The sequence below is a fragment of the Macaca nemestrina genome, chromosome 19, assembly GCF_043159975.1.
Source record: "Macaca nemestrina isolate mMacNem1 chromosome 19, mMacNem.hap1, whole genome shotgun sequence".
NCBI classification, from domain to species: domain Eukaryota; kingdom Metazoa; phylum Chordata; class Mammalia; order Primates; family Cercopithecidae; genus Macaca; species Macaca nemestrina.
The window spans coordinates 55,777,162-55,794,540 of NC_092143.1; the positions used below are offsets into that span (position 1 = coordinate 55,777,162).

Below are 17,379 nucleotides of genomic sequence, written 5' to 3' on the forward strand. Positions count from 1 at the left end.
GCCTCCCGAGGGCTGGTTTTCCCCTTGGGTAAAATAGTGATGATAATAATACCAAACTCACGGGGCTGTTCTGGGGAATGAGTTAATTACCTAAAAAGGCTTAAGACCATGCCATGCATAGAGTAGGCTTTTAAATTAATTGTAGTTATTGTTACTGCTGCTGTATTACTCTCACCCTCCTTCTAAGAACTTTAAAATTCTTTAGCATGACCAATGACAAAATGTTACTTTTTGATAATTTGATTCTTTTTCTTTACTCTTCAATTAGTCATTAGTGTTAATATCATTCTGTATTTTTACAATTACTCTTCTATCTATTTCTTTACTCATTATTTCTCTTTCCTTATCAGTCCTTGATTCTAAGTTCAACTTTCTTCTCCTTGAATTACAAACTTTAGAAGTTCTTTCAGAGAAGATCTATTTTGGGTAAACTATCTCAGTTTTTGAGAGTCTTGGCCGGGTTCGGTGGCTCATGCCTGTAATCCCAGCACTTTGGGAGGCGGAGGCAGGCAGATCACTTGAGGTCAGGAGTTCAAGACTGGCCTGGCCAACATGGTGAAACCCCATCTCTACCAAAATATACAGGAGTCTTGGTGCACGCCTCTAATCCCAGCTACTTGGGAGGCTGAGGTGGAAGAATTGCTTGAACCCTGGAGGTGGAGTGAGGTGGAGTGAGCTGAGATCACACCACTGCACTCCAGCCTGAGTGACAGAGTGAGAACCTCTCTCCCTCAAAAAAAGAAAGAATCAGAAAGAAAGAAAGAAAGAAAGAAAGAAAGAAAGAAAGAAAGAAAGAAAGAGAGAGAGAGAGAAGAAAGAAAGAAAGAAAGAAAGAAAGAAAGAAAGAAAGAAGAAAAAAGAAAGAAAGAAAGAAAGAAAGAAGAAAAAAGAAAGAAAAGAAAAGAAAAGATGTATTTTCCCCTTGTTCTTGTCTGATTGATAGCTTAGTTTCACTGAGCAGAAAACCCTAGAAGGACTGTGATTTTTCTCTCAGCACTTTGGACAGAGTCAATGTTCTGTCTTCTGGTCTATTGTTGCTTTGTAGGAATTTCTCTCTTTGCTGTGGCTGTGACTTCAGATTCTATCTTTGTCTTTTGGGTTTCTATGGTTGCATTACACTGTGCCTATCATGGATTTATTTTTATGTATTGTGCTCAGGACTGTGTTTCCTAAAGTTAAGAAATCATGATTTTCCTTAATTCTTAAAAATTCGAATGTTATTTTTGCCCTGTTTTCTCTATTTTCTCCCTCTGTGATTGATTTGAACAGTTAGTCCTGGTTGAGTCTCCCTCTTTTCATTCCCTTCCTTTGTCTCCTCCATGCCTTCTGGACGTCCTCTTTATATCTGTTTTCCAGATCCCTCTTCAGATGTGTCTCAGCTGAAGCTCCCAGTCCCTGAGTGTTGAAATTCAATCATTAATGTTTTATTTCATGTTAGCTTTGATACTTTTCCAACTTGCCTAACATCATGTTCTTTTCTTATGTCTTTAATTACTTATTTAATTTCTTCATTTCAACATTTATGTTTGTTTGTTCGTTTGTTTGAGACGGAGTCTCACTCTGTTGCCCAGGCTGGGTGGCACGATCTCGGCTCACTGCAACCTCTGCCTCCCGGATTCAAGTGATTCTCCTGCATCAGCCTCCTTAGTAGCTGGGATTACAGGTGCCCGCCACCACACCTGGCTAACTTTTGTATTTTAGTAGAAACAGGGTTTCACCATGTTGGCCAGGCTGGTCTTAAACTGCTGACCTCAAGTGATCTGCTTATAATGCAAGAACTAACATTTACGCACTTGTTCATTTTCCCACTGTAGACTCAGTAAAAACGGAGTCTGTTGCAAAAACAAACTTGAATTTGTCCATCCTCTCGACCCAGTCCCCAGGTTTGTATGCAGGCCCTGTCAGTCCCAGCTGAACTAACGGGGACAGCCAGGCAGTCAGCATGGTCTGGTCAGAGCCACTGAGTGTCTGCAGTGCTTTGATGAGGATTCTCTCTTTAATACCAAAAATGGAAGTCCTTCTTAGGAAAGCAGACTACCACGTATGGTTTCAGACCAAGGTCACTGGGCAGTCCCGCCAGCCCATGATCCAAGAGTCCCATGGGGCACTGGCACCAACCCCAGGGGTCTCAGGGACAATGAGTGTTGGGTGTTGTTGCACTCATGGTTGAGGAATCACAGCTTGTCATAGATGTCTGGGATGCATTCCCTTCTAGGGTTGAATAGGAATTTGTAGTAGCCACTGTCTGCACAAATCACAGTGACTGCATTTGGCTCTGCTCCAAGGGCACAAATGCATGGAGAGCCCAAGGGAACCTGAAACTTGGAGAAACCCCTTTGGAACTAAAGGATTTGGGAAGGAAACTAGCTGACACCAAGTTGGACTGTTCATTCCTTTCTGGGTCCTCAGCTGCAAAAATGTACACTGTGCTGTGGTCACTGGATATGCAAATGAAGGACACATCTTGATTGAAGCTAATGCAGAAAACATTAGCTGCTTGAGATCCTCTTCATAGCTCCTGGGTTAAATGTCCTGATGAAGTATCAAATATTCTTATAAGCGTCCCCTTTTCGGGTGTGGTTGCAATTCTTTTCCCTGCAGGTTAAGTGCGATGCAGCTCAGGATGCCCTCGGGAGTGGGAATGTCCACAGGTGGCTTCTCTGTGCTGGCCTGGTCCATGAGCTGCACATGGCCTGTGTGCCTGCCTGGCAAGGCCAGAAGAGAGTTGTTGCTATTAGGACAGAGGACACAGCAGCCTTTAGGGTTACAGGAGGTTTCAAAGATGTATAACTGATGGGAGTTCTGTGTGAGTGTGAACACCTTAATCATGGAGTCCAAAACAACCACAATTCTATCTCGCTGCAATTTCACTGCCTTGATTTCTGTAGCAAATTCTATTTCATTAACAGTCTCCTTTTTCAGTCATCTCAGATCATCACTTTGTTGGGAAGGTATTTTGGCTTTTTTCCACCAACAACTAAAGCTAAATAGTTGCAGTAAAATAACATTTCATTATGACCAACTCTTTCTCCTAGAAATTTTTGTTTCTCTTTTTCTTTTAATGGATTGGTGTTATAGACTCAGAATCCATTTTCCATCCTGCAAGCAAGGCAGCCGTGGTCCTGGCTGTAGAGCAGCTGGTGTAGAGCAGCTAGTTACTGTGGGAGTTACATGGTAGGACGATCATGGCGGCACTGCTGGCCCACCCATTCTCAGCGAGCTGGCTGGGGAGGCTGGCTGGCTGCTCCCATCGTGCAGGTGCTAAGGCCGCTCCAGGAATGGAAGTTTTATAGTATTCTCTTTATGAAGACAACTTTCTCTCAAGCCTGAGCACCACTTGCCCTGAGCAAACATGTTTGCTTTTATCATCTGGAAATTGTGAATTTGGTGGCTGTACGTTTCCCCCTTTTGAAGATACCAGCATGCTCAGATTCAAATTTTAGGTCCACCTCTGAAAAAATGCCTAGAATGGTATCACGTGACCCCACTCTGTGTATTGTATACATATTTTCCCTCCACTCAAATGTTGTTTCTCCCTATTAAGGTGTTGTTATGCTCTCAATAATATATAAACCTACTACATACCCACAAAAATTAAAAAATAAAAATTTAGAGGAAAAAAGATATTGTTATAGTACTAGATATACTTTTGCAGGCCCATATTTTAAAAATGGAATAAAGGTGAAAATAACTCAAAATATAGTAGCTGTAATAAGAGAAAAAAATAGCTTGCTTTCTGCAAAAGCTAAAAGGAAAATGCAATTCATAAGTTCCAGACAACACCCCTGCTACCAACATAATGAATCTTTCAGCCTAAGTGCAGTTCCCTTCTCTCATCCACCTGCCTTTGGCTTAGTTACAAGGACAGAGATGGTACCTCAGCAGGCTGGCACCTTTTCTTGCTCAATGTTTGCTCTTAATTTTTATTTCATTTTTTAAAAAAGTTTTATTTTTTTTTTGAGATGGAGTCTCACTCCGTCACCCGGGGCTGCTGTGCAGTGGCAGGATCTCCATTAACTTCAACCTCCACCTCCTAGGTTCAAGCAATTCTCCTGCCTCAGCCTCCTGAGTAGCTGGGATTACTAGTGCCATCACCATGCCTGGTTTTGTATTTTTAGTAGAAATGGGGTTTCACCATGTTGGCAAGGCTGGTCTCAAACTCCTGACCTCAAGTGATCCACCCACCTTGGCCTCCAAAAGTCCTGGGATTACAGGCATGAGCCACCACACCTGGCCTATATTTGCTTTTTAAACAAAGAAAAGAAAATTGAGATGAATTGTTCCAAAACTTTTGAATTATCATGAATATCGTAAGTCATACAAAAAATAAAGAATAATACAACCAAAACTCATGCACCTGCCATCCTATAGCTTAAACATACTATATCACATCTGACTATTATCTAGTCTGTCTTTCCCCAATTAGTGATGCCTCGATAGTGAGATCTATAAATGTCGGTTCTGTTTCTTTTATTTCTGAAACTCTAGAATCTGTTCAGTACATATTGAATAAAAAAAAAGCAACTGTTCACTGAAAGAGAAGGAGGAGCGGACATCTTTCAACATGAGAAAATAATCACTGCCTGTTCTTCTCCATCCACAAGGCTGAGGAGGGGATGAGGCTGACTCTCAATGGGGAGAAGTCAGCACTGCCGCCCTCCTTAAAGGATTCGTGATGCTCACCAAACTATGTGAAAGAAAACCTCTGTTCTGGCTAAAGAATGCCCAGAAAGATAAGTTGTTGTCTGTTCTCACCACATGTTTTTTTTAAAAAAGGACTTTTTGTGACTCCTGGAGGTTTGATGTTAGAATTAAATTCAAGGGACATGACACTGTCTTTGATTTTTTTATACACTTTGAGAAGCACATAAGGCTGAACTCCAGGAGATAAGAACCAAGGAGTGGACATAAAATCATAAATATTCATAAACTCTGAATATGAAGCTACTCTACAGAATACACAAAGTACATTTTTAGCTGAAACTTCATACGAGAAATTTTGAAATTAGACACTAAAGACAAAATGCATTTAAAATTAATTTTAAATTAATAAAATATATACGTTTAATATGCAATCAATCAATGTTAGAAAAGGGCCAGCTTTAAATAAAATCAGTCTGTCAACAGATTTCGAGTATTGTCTGCCGACACTAGAGACATACTGGCACAGGGCTTGTCCCCATGGAGCTTACAATCTAGTGAAAACAGACCAATGTGAAATCAGTAATTATAAGTAGATAACCAAATAATAGTGTTGTAAAGGAGAGGATCTGCATTACAATGTCCAAAATCAAAAGCTGGGCACAGTGGCTCACATTTGTAATCCCAGAACTTTGGGAGGCTGAGGCGAGAGAATGGCTTGAGCCCAGGAATTCAAAACTAGCCTGGGCAACAAAGTGAGACGCCATCTCTACCAAAAAAAAAAAAAAAAAAAATTAGCTGGATGTGGTGGTGTGTGCCTGTAGTCCTAGCTACTTGGGAGGCTGAGGCAGGAAGATCACTTGAGCCAAAGATGTCAAGGCTGCAGTGATCTGTGATCACGCCACTGAACTCCAACCTGGGTGACAGAGCAACAGAGCAAGACCCTGTCTCAAAAAAACAAAAAGCCTGAAATCAGCCATGAAAGTATCTACTGCAAAAGGTGACATAGATGTGGATAAGAAAAAAACATTCTTGGTGACAAAAGTGACCTTTTTTTTTTTTTTGAGACAGAGTCTTGCTCTGTTGTCAGGCAGGTGTGCAGTGACACGATCTCTGTTCACTGCAACCTCTGCTTCCCAGGTTCAAGCGATTCCCCTGCCTCAGCCTCCCAAGTAGCTGGGACTACAGGCGCGTGCCACCACGCCCGGCTAATTTTTTTGTATTTTAGTAGAGACGGGGTTTCACCGTGTTAGCCAGGATGGTCTCGATCTCCTGACCTGTGATCCACCCACCTCAGCCTCCCAAAGTGCTGGGATTACAGGCATGAGCCACCGCACCTGGACAAGTGACCTAATTTTTGTAGAACATGTCTTCTTACTTGTTTTCCATCGTAATTAATGTGATGTATTTGTCAGAAGGTTTTGGAAATGGGGCAATGTGCCATCTGGGAAGTTTCCCCTGCATGAAACTGGCCTGAGCAGGTGGATAAATCCATTACTTTAGGGCACTGTTCTCCTATTAGTTAGCTGATGAGGACAAGCCCACTTGCATGATGCGGCAGTGCTGAGTCTTCGAAGAGGTTGTGTTTTTAATGAACAGTTCAAAACAATAAACCCCACCCCACCCCCACTTAACTTCATTTGCCTCTTCTTTCACTGATCTCAGGAACCACTGAGTCAGAGTTGTACTTTTTACCCTTAACTCTTCACAGCACATGTGTGTGCAATCATTAGGCTCCATCTCAACAATCCTTGCAAACAGAGCACACCTCATCTTTCAAATCCCACCTCGTGCTGGGAACAACACAAAGTTCTACAAATGTGATAATGAAACAAACTGACCCTGAATCCCACAGGCTCTGAACAGATAAGTTAAGGAAGCCTGAGCCTGCTCTCCAACTGAGCAGCAGGAGAGATGGGGTGGCACAGGCTTTCAGAAGATGCAGTTGGTCATAGTGGGCAGGCATTTGGGGGAGAAGTGACTGGAAAAATACAACTATCCAGGTGGAAGATGATAAAGGGACTGGGTTCACACATGGACAGCAGGCTTCAGAAGGACACCAGCAGAATGGATGTGGAGTGGATATACTCACTCTGCATTGCTCCAGAGGACAGGGTAAGGACCTCAGGCTGGAAGTCATGAGGAAGCAGATAAGGCACATGCAAGCTCAGCACAGGGAGAAACTTCTTAGAAACTCAGTGGGATGGGTAACTTCATTAGAGATGAGCTTTCCTCACTGGACATTTTCATCTGGAGGCTGCAGGAGCAGTGGTCAAAGATGATACAGACAGGATTCCTGAATGCCAAAGTTCCTCCCTCGATGGGATTTGGAAGCTCTCAGGTGGATGGACCAACACCACCCTGTGGGCTTGTAGAGGGGAGGACGACCACCTGCATAAGCACAGCCATCACTGAGTGTAACTTCAGGCTCACGAGCCATCCTCAGTACATCAACTCAGTGGGGGGCAAGGATGGAGGCCAGGGATGGGAAGCAAGAGGAAAGGAATTGCTGGTTTGCGCCTTTGCTCAGAATATAAATATCCTAGTAGAAACTCCCCCCAAGGAATGTGGTCACAAGTCACCCTCTGGGCCCCTGAGTATAAACCCACACCATCATGTGTGGGAGGAGGAGGAGAGGAGCACCTTCTCATACCCAGGATCACTGGGCATAGAATCCCTTCCTCACTACAAAGGGGTTGGAGAGATCCAAAGATGCTCTCTAAAGACAAAGTAACAATGTGAGAAAATGGCAAAATAGGGACCTGGAGTAAGTTCAGTCTTCCCCGTGAACTTCATTAAAAATTTCATCTGATTATACTTTAAATACCTATGGGAGCCTCACCGGATGTGGGTGCAGCATTCATTCCCAAGGCCTCAGAACTGTTCTGAGCAGAGCCAGTGCAAACGTGCAGGGTGAGAAGTCAAAGGCAGAAGGAAGCAGGTGAGAGCATTCCCTGCCTCTAAAGAAAGAGCTCTCCTTATTCAAAATATCAAGTTCTACTGAACCAAGTTGCAGATCTTAACAATAATAGAGATCACTGTAAAAGAGAAACTTTAATGTGTGCTAATTTTTTTTTTTTAGGAGGTAACATCCTGGTGTTTCTCAGATGCAGGTAAATCATGACCTTCCACATTCTGTTTCAACACAGGGAGCACCTGAGATCCTACAGACAGGAAACATGGAGAGGATAAATCCAATGATGTATGCATCAGGTACATGCCAAAGTTGACCTGCGAACAAAACAGCAACAACAACAAAAGAGGCTAGATTATTTTAGCAGTTAAAATAACTTTGTCAATATTAATGTTTAATTAAAATCAAGTCAGATCTTTAAAGACATATACTGAGACTTGATAAGTCTTATCTGTTACATAGTAGAATGCAGTGGGACATTAAAAGAATCCTAACTTTAGACCCCAAAGATTCTCATCCTAAGGTGTCCTTTCCCTATGGTCTCCCCATACCTCTTTCTTGCTGGCCACATCTCTGTCCCACATGCCCAGAACTTCCTGCAGAAGGACCTTCTTCCTACTCTCAGCTCATGACCATCACCAGGCCCATTTCCTGTTTGCTGCCTGATATAAAAGGCTTTTGGGAAGACAGTGGCAAAACTCTGCATTTTCCTTGAGAAAGAATGATATGAGTTCATTTTATCAAATTCTCCTGAATAAGGATGGAAGGTCCAAAATGAAGAGTAGGTAAGTCTGCTCAGTGTTAACCATCAATGCAAGTGAGCCACTCAGGACCCTTTGGAGGACCTGACGTGCTCTCCGATCTGTTAGTTCCTGTGATAACATCTGTTGGATACCCTCACGTTCCAGGCCCCAGGCTAGGCTATTGGGCAATTCCTTATGACTTGTGCAAATGTGGGTGAAGGGTGCAGCCTCTGCACTCTCACTGCAACTGTTCCGTAAATCTAAGATTATTTCAAAATTTAAAAATAAAAGGTTCATGCACATGAAAACTGCAGTGATGGTAAGAAACACTATTTTCATGGACCTTAGTATTATATTTGTGCCTTCTTCTTTCTTCTCCTGGCAACCTGCATGGTGCAGGCTCAAGGTACCCACCCAGAAGACACAGCCTGCATTGACAGACATGCTGCTGTAACAGTCAAATGCACTACTCTGCAGGCCATTTCTATCCCATATTGGTAAGAAAACTTACATAAATCAAATCTCTATACTGTGAAACAAAACCCTGGCTTTGAAGAAACACAGGAAACAATGTAACACATTTTACCATGAATTAATTTGCCAGCTTATTATTGGAAGTAGATATAGTGTTTGCATTATTTCTGTTAATTTTCAAGAATCGCTCTATGTAGCCTGACTGCTTTACTTGGCTTCCTGGAATTCTTTGTAAACAAAAAGTCCTAAGAGAAAGTATAAGCCTGAAAATAAATCTTTCTAAAGAATCAACACATTGGAAGTTCAGTTTTTATAATCTGGAATGCATAACACTTTGTTGTTTTAACCCTCAAGAAAATGAATTTCCAGGCTTAATGAATGCATTTCCAGTTTAATGAAATGTACTGACTCGTTCTATGCAGCTACCCTATTCACAGTAAGGCACTTTACTCTTCATGAGCTCTCTGTGGTAAAGAAACTAATGATCAAGACAATAGAATTACTTTACTTGGTGTGTTTTTGTTTTTGTTTTTGTTTTTGTTTTTTTGTACTCCATATCTCTTCAACAAGATTGGAAAGAATAAAAACACATGTAGTAAAATAAAAAATAAGTGAGAACTTGGATGGAAAGGAAAAATAAAATGAAACTACAAACAAGGATAGGTTAATGGCAGCCCAACAGCTTTGGGTGGGCAGCAAATCCCCCATTTAAAAAAAATAACTCTGCATTATTATGAACATAGTTCTGGTATTCATAACACGAGGATTGGAAACCAGGTGTCACATTTTGCAATCACGCTTACCTTTGTTTCACGACTCTCAGAAAGTTTTTGGAAAACGTGCTGGTTTCGTTGCCCAGTTTGCTGGTCGATGCAAATCATCTGGCATCTGTGACAAGGCCCCAAAACCTGGCAGGTGAGAAGGAAAACACAGCATTGCCACAAAAGTGACCAGAGCCTTGCACCTCAGAGGCAGGAAGCACGCAGAAATGCCCAGTCCCCTAATTACAGAGAGCCAGAACGCAGCACCTGTTCACCATCTCTGCTGGGGAAGCATCTGCCTTTGTTTGTCAGCTAAAAGACCACTGCTTAAGGGCTTTGCAGAGAAAGAAAAGAGGGGCTGAGAATCTTGAGTGTTCTCAGGAAATGTTGAACAATGGATTTGAGGAAGAAAAGCACTCAGTGACTGAGAAGACAAATTGGAAAAAGAGAAAAGTCACAGGAAGCCGGGCACAGTGGCTCACACCTGTAATCCCAACACTTCAAGAGGTGGAGGCAGACCGATCACTTGAGGCCAGGAGTTCAGGACAAGCCTGGCCAACATGGCATAATGCTGTCCCTACTAAAAATACAAAAATTACTCAGAGTGGTGATGCATACCTGTAATCCCAGCTACTCAGGAGGCTGAGGAAGGAGAATCACTTGAACCCGGGAGGCAGAGGTGGCAGTGAACCAAGATCATACCACTGCATTCCAGCCTGGGCAACAGAGCAAGAAAGAAGAAGAAAGAAGAAAGAAGAAGAGGAGGAGGAGGAGGAGGAGGAGGAGGAGGAGGAGGAGGAGGAGGACGCAGAGCCAGTGCTGGCCCCTGTGAGAAGGTCATCAGAGAGAACTTTCATGTGTCAATGCCCTCTGACCCAGCAACTTCATGTCTAGGAATCCAACCTAAGAAAGGAACCAGAAGCCCAACCACAGTCGTATACAAAGATTTATCCTCACATTATTCATAATAGGAAAACCTTGTTAACATCATAAACTGTTAACATCATATAGTGGAAAGAAATGATTAAGTAAATCATGCTACACATATATGATGTATATGGCACAGGCATTAAAATTATATCATGCAGGTATTAAAAGGAGTCTATAAAAATCTTTAAATAAAATGGGGATATGTTTTTATAACTGTAATAAGTAGGAAAAAAATTATTTTAATATACATATCTGTATGCATATATATATACACACACATATATATACACATATGTACCCAGACCTACATGCCACACATACACAATACTTAAAGCGCATTGCTACAGTTTCTTAACACAGGTCATACTGTCTGGTGGAGCTTAAAATCCCCCATAATATAAACATAAGAAAGTATGCAGCTCAGCAATACTGAGACTTCTTTTACTGCACATGTAAAAAGTGCAAAGGTACTTGATTTTCTTATAACCATTTTCTCCTCAGCTCACTCATGGGCAAAGACAAATTATGCCTGAAATTAGAAACACTCACCTAATCTGGATGTGTCTTGGCCTGTTCCTGTTACTGGTGTGAAAGTTGCAGATACCAGGATGAAATCACTCATCAGACCCAAAGAAATTGGAGCCAGGACGGCACGAAGGCGGGGAGTTCATGCTTGCATTTCTGAGATAACGACTGTCAAGGACTTTCTAAAATAATCCCACAAGAAATTCCTCCATGTCCTTCATGCATCTCATGCTTTTCAGGATCCATGTCTTGCATGTATGCACATAGTTCTAGACTGGGTTTATCACTAGACATTCTTTAGGACTGCAGTTCAGATAAGACGTTCTTGAAGGAACATTTGCCTAGTAACAGCGTCTCCACCAATGAACTGATGCCAATTCTGACTCTGAGCCTCAGGAACCAATAAATTATGTTTTCAAGCAACTTGTATGAACTTATTTTTGCCCATGAAAGCTTTCCCTTACTCTCTCCTCTTCAGGTGCACCTGTGGCTTGCCATAGCTATGCATCCTAGTTTATAATCCTTTTTGCTTACTCCTGAATACATTCATCACCTTAGGAGATTATTTTCTCTGGTGTGTTTTTTAAAATTTATCTTGTTTTTGTTTTTAATTGGGAAAAGTTTTCAATTAGCAATAATCACACCTCAGATAAACCTCATTGGCTCTGATACTGGCACTGTACAAAGGTCTAATTTTTTTTTTTCAGGTTGATGCTCACATTCTGGCACTGGGTACTAAACCAGTGGAAATATAGGCTCCCTGTGGTACCAAAGTCAAGATTCCCAAGCCACATAAGCACCCAGAATATGCTGGAAAGGAGCTCTACCAAGGACTTGGCAAACCTGTGACCTCTCCAGATCTCATTTCCTTGTCTAGATCCTGGGCTATTTGGTGAGAACTATAACAGAGATACAGGGACTCAAGCCCAGGCCTGGCACTTGATCGTGCTCAAGAGTGGAAACTATCACTATTATATACAAGGATCCCTGCAGTGGAACGAGGCTTTTGTAACACCACAAAGCCGTGCCCTCGAGGAGCCAGTGTGGCTCTTCGTTTCCTGCACCCTCTTACCTCTTCGCCTAGAAAACAGCTGATGCATAGGCCCACCTCCTGCAGAAAGGAGGCCAGGGCCCTGAAGCTCACACCAGCCCCAGGCTCTAGCAGCCACCCGACAGGCAACACCTTCTGTAAAAATCCTGTCACTTCAATGAAAGACCCTCTTAGAACAGGTTCTCAAACTAGCAGAAGAAAGGGCATTTTCCAGACACTATTTTCTTGTACTTTTTTTTTATTTTTGAGATGGAGTTTCACTGTTGTCGCCCAGACTAGAGTTTCGCTCTTGTCACCCAGGCAGTTCCCTACAACCTCCACCTCCCGTGTTCTAGCAATTCTCCTACCTCAGCCTCCTGAGTAAGTGGGATTACAGGTGCCAGTCACCACACCCGCCTGATTTTCATATTTTTAGTAAAGACAGAGTTTCACCATGTTGGTCAGGCTGGTGTCAAACTCCTGACCTCAGGTGGTCTGCCCATCTCAGTCTCCCAAAGTGCTGGGATTATAGGCATGAGCCACGGCACCCAGCTACAAACACTATTTTCAAACACCAATGCAAAGAAAACAATTTCTTAAAACATCATCATTTTAAAGTTTCTTTTCTGGTATTCTTAGCAACTAGTATTTTAAAGACTTGTTTACTCGCATATATATTCATTAAAAAACAAGTCAAACAATACAGAAGCTTGAAGAATTAAAAGAGAAAGCACTCAGCAGCAGTGGTCCCCTTCTCCCCATCCATAGAGGCAGGTGCTGCTCATGTGGCTACAGACCATCCCAGGACATCCCAGATTGTCCCAAGCCATCCCAGACCATCCCAGACTGTGGCATGTAACTGCACACAACTGTGTATGTATGTGCACCTGTGTAAACAGACTTGCTGGGATCTCAGAACCCACTTGGGTTTCTTTTTCAATCTTTTCAATTGAAAAATTCTTTTTCAATTTCTTTTTCTCTGCAATATATAAGGACATCCTTCCACATCAGGACATGGAGAGCCACTTCATCCTTGCATTTTGCAATTTTCACAATGGATGGCCTGGCATTCCATGGGTTGAAACACCTAGTTCTTCTCCTTTGAAGCCATGTGAATAGTTTCTAATGCTTTCCTGTGATCAATAATTTTGCAATAAAGGCCTAATTCACATAACTCTCTTTCCTGTTTTTTTTTTTGTAGTATCAATCTCCCAAAATGAAATTACAAGGCAAACAGGAATAAAAAAATATTTATGACTTGACAATACCCAGTAAAAAATTGTTTTCAAAAAAAAAAAAATTGTTTTCCAAAAGAGATGTACTAGTTTCACTGTAATTGCTTCAGCACTGAGTATTATCATCAACAAACATCTTTTGAGCATTTGCTTTTTTTTTTTTTTTTTTTTTTTTTTTTGGAGACAGGGTCTTACTCTGTCACCCAGGCTGGAGGGCAGTGGCTTCATCATAGCTCACTGCAGCCTTCATTTCCCAGGCTCAAGCAATCCTCCCACCTCAGCCTCCTGAGTAGCTGAGACCACAGGAACGTACCACCATGCCCGGCTAATTTTTTTTATTCAGTAGAGATGAGGTCTTGCTATTTTGCTCAGGCTGGTCTCAAACTTGTGAGCTCAAGTGATCCTCCTTCCTTGGCCTCCTAAAGCACTGGGATTTCAGGCGTGAGCCACTGTGCCCAGCCAAGCATTTACTTTCTTGAAAGGTACAGTAGTGCCAGGCATGGTGGCCCATGCCTATAATCCCAATACTGGGAGGCTGAGGCCAGCGGGTCACTTGAACCCAGGAGGTTTAAACTAGTCTGGCCAACATGGTGAAATCCTGTCTCTACCAAAAATTAAAAATTTAGCCAGGTGTGGTGGCACACACCTGTAGTCCTAGCTACTCAGGAGGCTGAGGCAGGAGGATTGCTTGAACCTAGGAGGCAGAGGTTGCAATGAGCCAAGATTGCACCACTGTACTCTACCCTGGACAACAGAATAAGACCCTGTTTCAAAAAAAAAAAAAGAGAAAAGAAAGGTGCAGTATTAACCATATCTTATGCTCTTCAATGCTTGCACTGGACTAATGTGTATAGGTATTATTGATTGACTGATTGACTGACTGACAGGATCTTGCTCTGAGACCCAGGCTAGAGTACAGTGGGGCAATCTTGACTCACTACAGGCTTGAGCTTCTGGGCTTAAGCAATCCTCCCACCTCAAGGAGCTGAGACCACAGCTGCACAACACCACACCTGGCTAATTTTTCTTTTGTGTGTGTGTGTGTAGAGACGGAGTCTTGCTATGCTGCCCAGGTTGGTAAAAGTATTTTTATACTTTTTTAGTACTTGTATTAGCATTTCTATGGGATAGATTTCTACAAGTGAAATTATTGAGTCAAAGGGCATGCATATTTTGATTTTTACTAGTTGCGGTCTGTTAAGAAAGGCGACCTAAAGAAAGCAAAGCCTGCTAAGTCATCTCAGGAAGGTTCCTTAAAGAGTCTTCCTTGTATTTATGTCTCCAGATATCTGGAGAGGCACAGGTGCTACTGTTGCCAGATAAGTTTCTGAGAGTAATCTCAGTCTAGTTCTAGTTCTCTTCCCTTTTCTCTTTCTTTTTCTTTTCTTCCTTTCTTCCTCCCTCTCACTCTCCACCTATCAGATAATGTATATTCCGTGTCTATTTTATGCCCAGCAGGATGTGAAACAGTAGGCATTTTTTAAAACATGGCAGAGACACAGGGATAGAAAATAGGGAAGAGTAAGTAAGGATGGAGGGATGAGGGAAATGGCAGGAGGCTAATGCCAGAGATGGGCTTGTGGGAGAGAATGTAGGAGATAATATAGATTGCTTGTCAAGGGGGAGCGACTGCCAGGGTAAGAGGAAGTCTAGGGAGTTAAAAACATCATTGGGACATTTTGTTGTGCCATGAAATTTATTTCCTATATCCCAGACCTCTAAAATTCTTTAATAAAGACTCAAATGACTGTTTACTGCTTTCCTAGATGTTAGAGTAGTGTTCCTTCTGAGTGCACAGCCTGAATACAAGGTAGCTCGTTATAGTCAGTTTATACCAGTGGCTAATTACACTACTATAGGTTGAGTACTCCTTATCCAAAATGCTTGGAACCAGAAGCATCTTGAGATTTTTTTTTTTAAATTTTGGAATATTTGCATTATATATCTCTGGTATACTTACCAGTTGAGCATCCCTAATTCGAAAATCTGAAATCCAGAATGCTCCAATTGTCATACCCTTTGAATGTCATGTCAGTGCTCAAAAAGTTTTACATTTCAGATCATTTCAGATTTCAGATTTTTGGATTAGGGATGCCCAGCCTGTATTACAAAAATAATTTCAGCCCCCACTAAAGAACAGAGCACATTCTCTGGTATTAGATATTCCTTATCTCTCCTGTCCATTTCTTCCCTCAACAATTACTGATTGAGCACTGACCCTGGGCCAGTGTCGTTCAAGGACCTAGAGGTACAGCAGGGAATAAAACAGACTTGGTCTCACCCTCCTACACACTGCAGGAATAAGCAGAACGTGACCCTGCGGCAGTTCAGGGGCATCCTTTCCAAGAAGGTGACATCTGACCTGAGACATTTGGACAACATGACAAGCAGAAGGGATGGTAAGGGCTAAGGCAGGAAGGATGGCTGTTTAGGGAACAGAGAAAAGGTCACTGTGACAGAGGCAGAGAGGGAAGGGGTAATAAGCTCAGAGACAGTGGCAGCGTGGGATCTCATGGAGCCTTGTCAATCATGTGAGGAGCACAGATTTTAGCCTAAGACCTTTCTCCTCTTTCTCATATCTTTGAGTCCCATAACAAAGGTTTTGGGAGTCCAAAGCTGGGGAGAGAGGACATCCTGGTGGCTTTGCCTCTGACAATCTCCTTCCCAGCCACCAGCAAAGGCAGAAAAAGGTGAAGCGTGTGGAGGAGGGGGTGGCCATGGGCACAGAGGCACCGCCAGGCTTCTGGGCCTCCCTCCACAAGCTCCAGACTGCCACACAGTCCAACAAGTTTCAGGAGGATGACAGTCTCATGACACGAGCATTACAAAAAACCAGAGTTTAAGCCTAGACATAACGACAGCATGGAGGCAGCACCGAGCCCTCTGATGGGACACACCTTCTGTGGCTTGTGTGAAAGTGACCACTGCCATCCTCTTGGGGAATAAAGGATGGATTATTCCATGGGGTGTCTCAGAAGGCTGAGCTGACATAACCTCCCACCAAGATTTTGTAGTTAAGAGACAAGGACAGGGAGGGAGTCCCACCTGCAGCTCTCCAGGTCTGGGATTGAGGTCAATCTTCATTGACAACCCTGGAGGAAGGATAATAGAACTTCCCCAAACTTACCTGGAAATGCAAAGAGCCAATTGAAATCTCATCCCATTTCTCTTCTTCAAAAGCCCTTTTTCCATTGATAATAATATTGGCACGAAAACGCAAGCTGAGATCCTTCACTGAGAATAATTCCTGCTTTCCATTCTCATCGCTGTTTAAGGCAACCAAAAAGAGTAAGTCGGGGGAGGGTGGCAGATAATCACACCACTGTAATAATTCATCATGCCTGCCATGCAACACCTAACTTCATCAGCTCTACTGTGGCCTGTGCCCTGAATAATCAGAACAGACTTTTACCATGAGTGCAAGGCCAAGAGACACACATCTGCTAAACAGGCATCAGGGCCTCCCCTGGGATATGGTCCCATCTCTAGTGAGAGGCCCACAAGAGCCAGGCAAAGGGTGAGCAGATCTTAGCTGAAGAGATGAAGGACTTTGGAAATCAGAAGAACAGAGCTCCAGTGAAGAAGGAACTTCTGAGAACATACCAGTTCTATAAGGCGGGGCAGCATAAGGCATTTAAAGACCTGTCAACAGGCTTAATGATCAAAGACCTAAAAAGCACTGAGCTCTCACTCCCTTCCCCCCTCCCTTCTTTTCACAGGTGTTGAGATCTCACCCCTTTTCTCAGGTATTAAAACATTATAAATAAAGAGGACAGTATTTCCTAATTTCCATTCTAGTTGCAGTTTTAACTAACATCTGCTATTTTTCTAATTCCTTTTTTTTTTTTTTTTAAATGAGACAAGGTCTTGCTCTGTCACCCAGACTGGAGTGCAGTGGCACAATCTCAGCTCATTGCAGCCTTGACCAGGATCCCAGGCTCAAATAATTCTCCTGCCTCAGCCTCCCAAGTAGGTGGGACAACACGCATGTGCCACTATGCCCAGCTAACTTATTTTTATTTTTTTTAGAGATGGGGTCTCACTATATTGCCCAGGCTGGGTTTGAATTCCTGGGCTCAAGTGATCCTCCCAACTCAGCCTCTCAAAGTGCTGGGATTACAGGTGT

The 17,379-nt window shown here is 42.7% G+C and overlaps 1 protein-coding gene and 2 pseudogenes across 2 annotated transcripts in view; all 3 read right to left on the bottom strand.

Moving 5' to 3' along the window:
* Positions 1-842: 842 nt before the first annotated feature.
* On the bottom strand, positions 843-7,556 carry LOC139360103 (WD repeat domain phosphoinositide-interacting protein 3 pseudogene; annotated as a pseudogene).
* A 120-nt stretch (positions 7,557-7,676) lies between these two features.
* LOC105498941 (molybdenum cofactor sulfurase) overlaps positions 7,677-17,379 on the bottom strand; it is a 58,214-nt gene continuing 48,511 nt past the window's right edge. For both annotated transcript variants that reach the window (XM_011771320.3, XM_011771329.3), the window contains 3 exons: positions 16,381-16,519; positions 9,576-9,680; positions 7,677-7,872 (listed from right to left, as the gene is read on the bottom strand). In XM_011771320.3, coding sequence (XP_011769622.2) covers positions 7,720-7,872; positions 9,576-9,680; positions 16,381-16,519 — 397 coding nt within the window. In that variant the 3' untranslated portion in view covers positions 7,677-7,719. The remainder of the gene's footprint in view (positions 7,873-9,575; positions 9,681-16,380; positions 16,520-17,379) is intronic.
* LOC112423322 (U4 spliceosomal RNA) lies at positions 11,557-11,677 on the bottom strand (annotated as a pseudogene).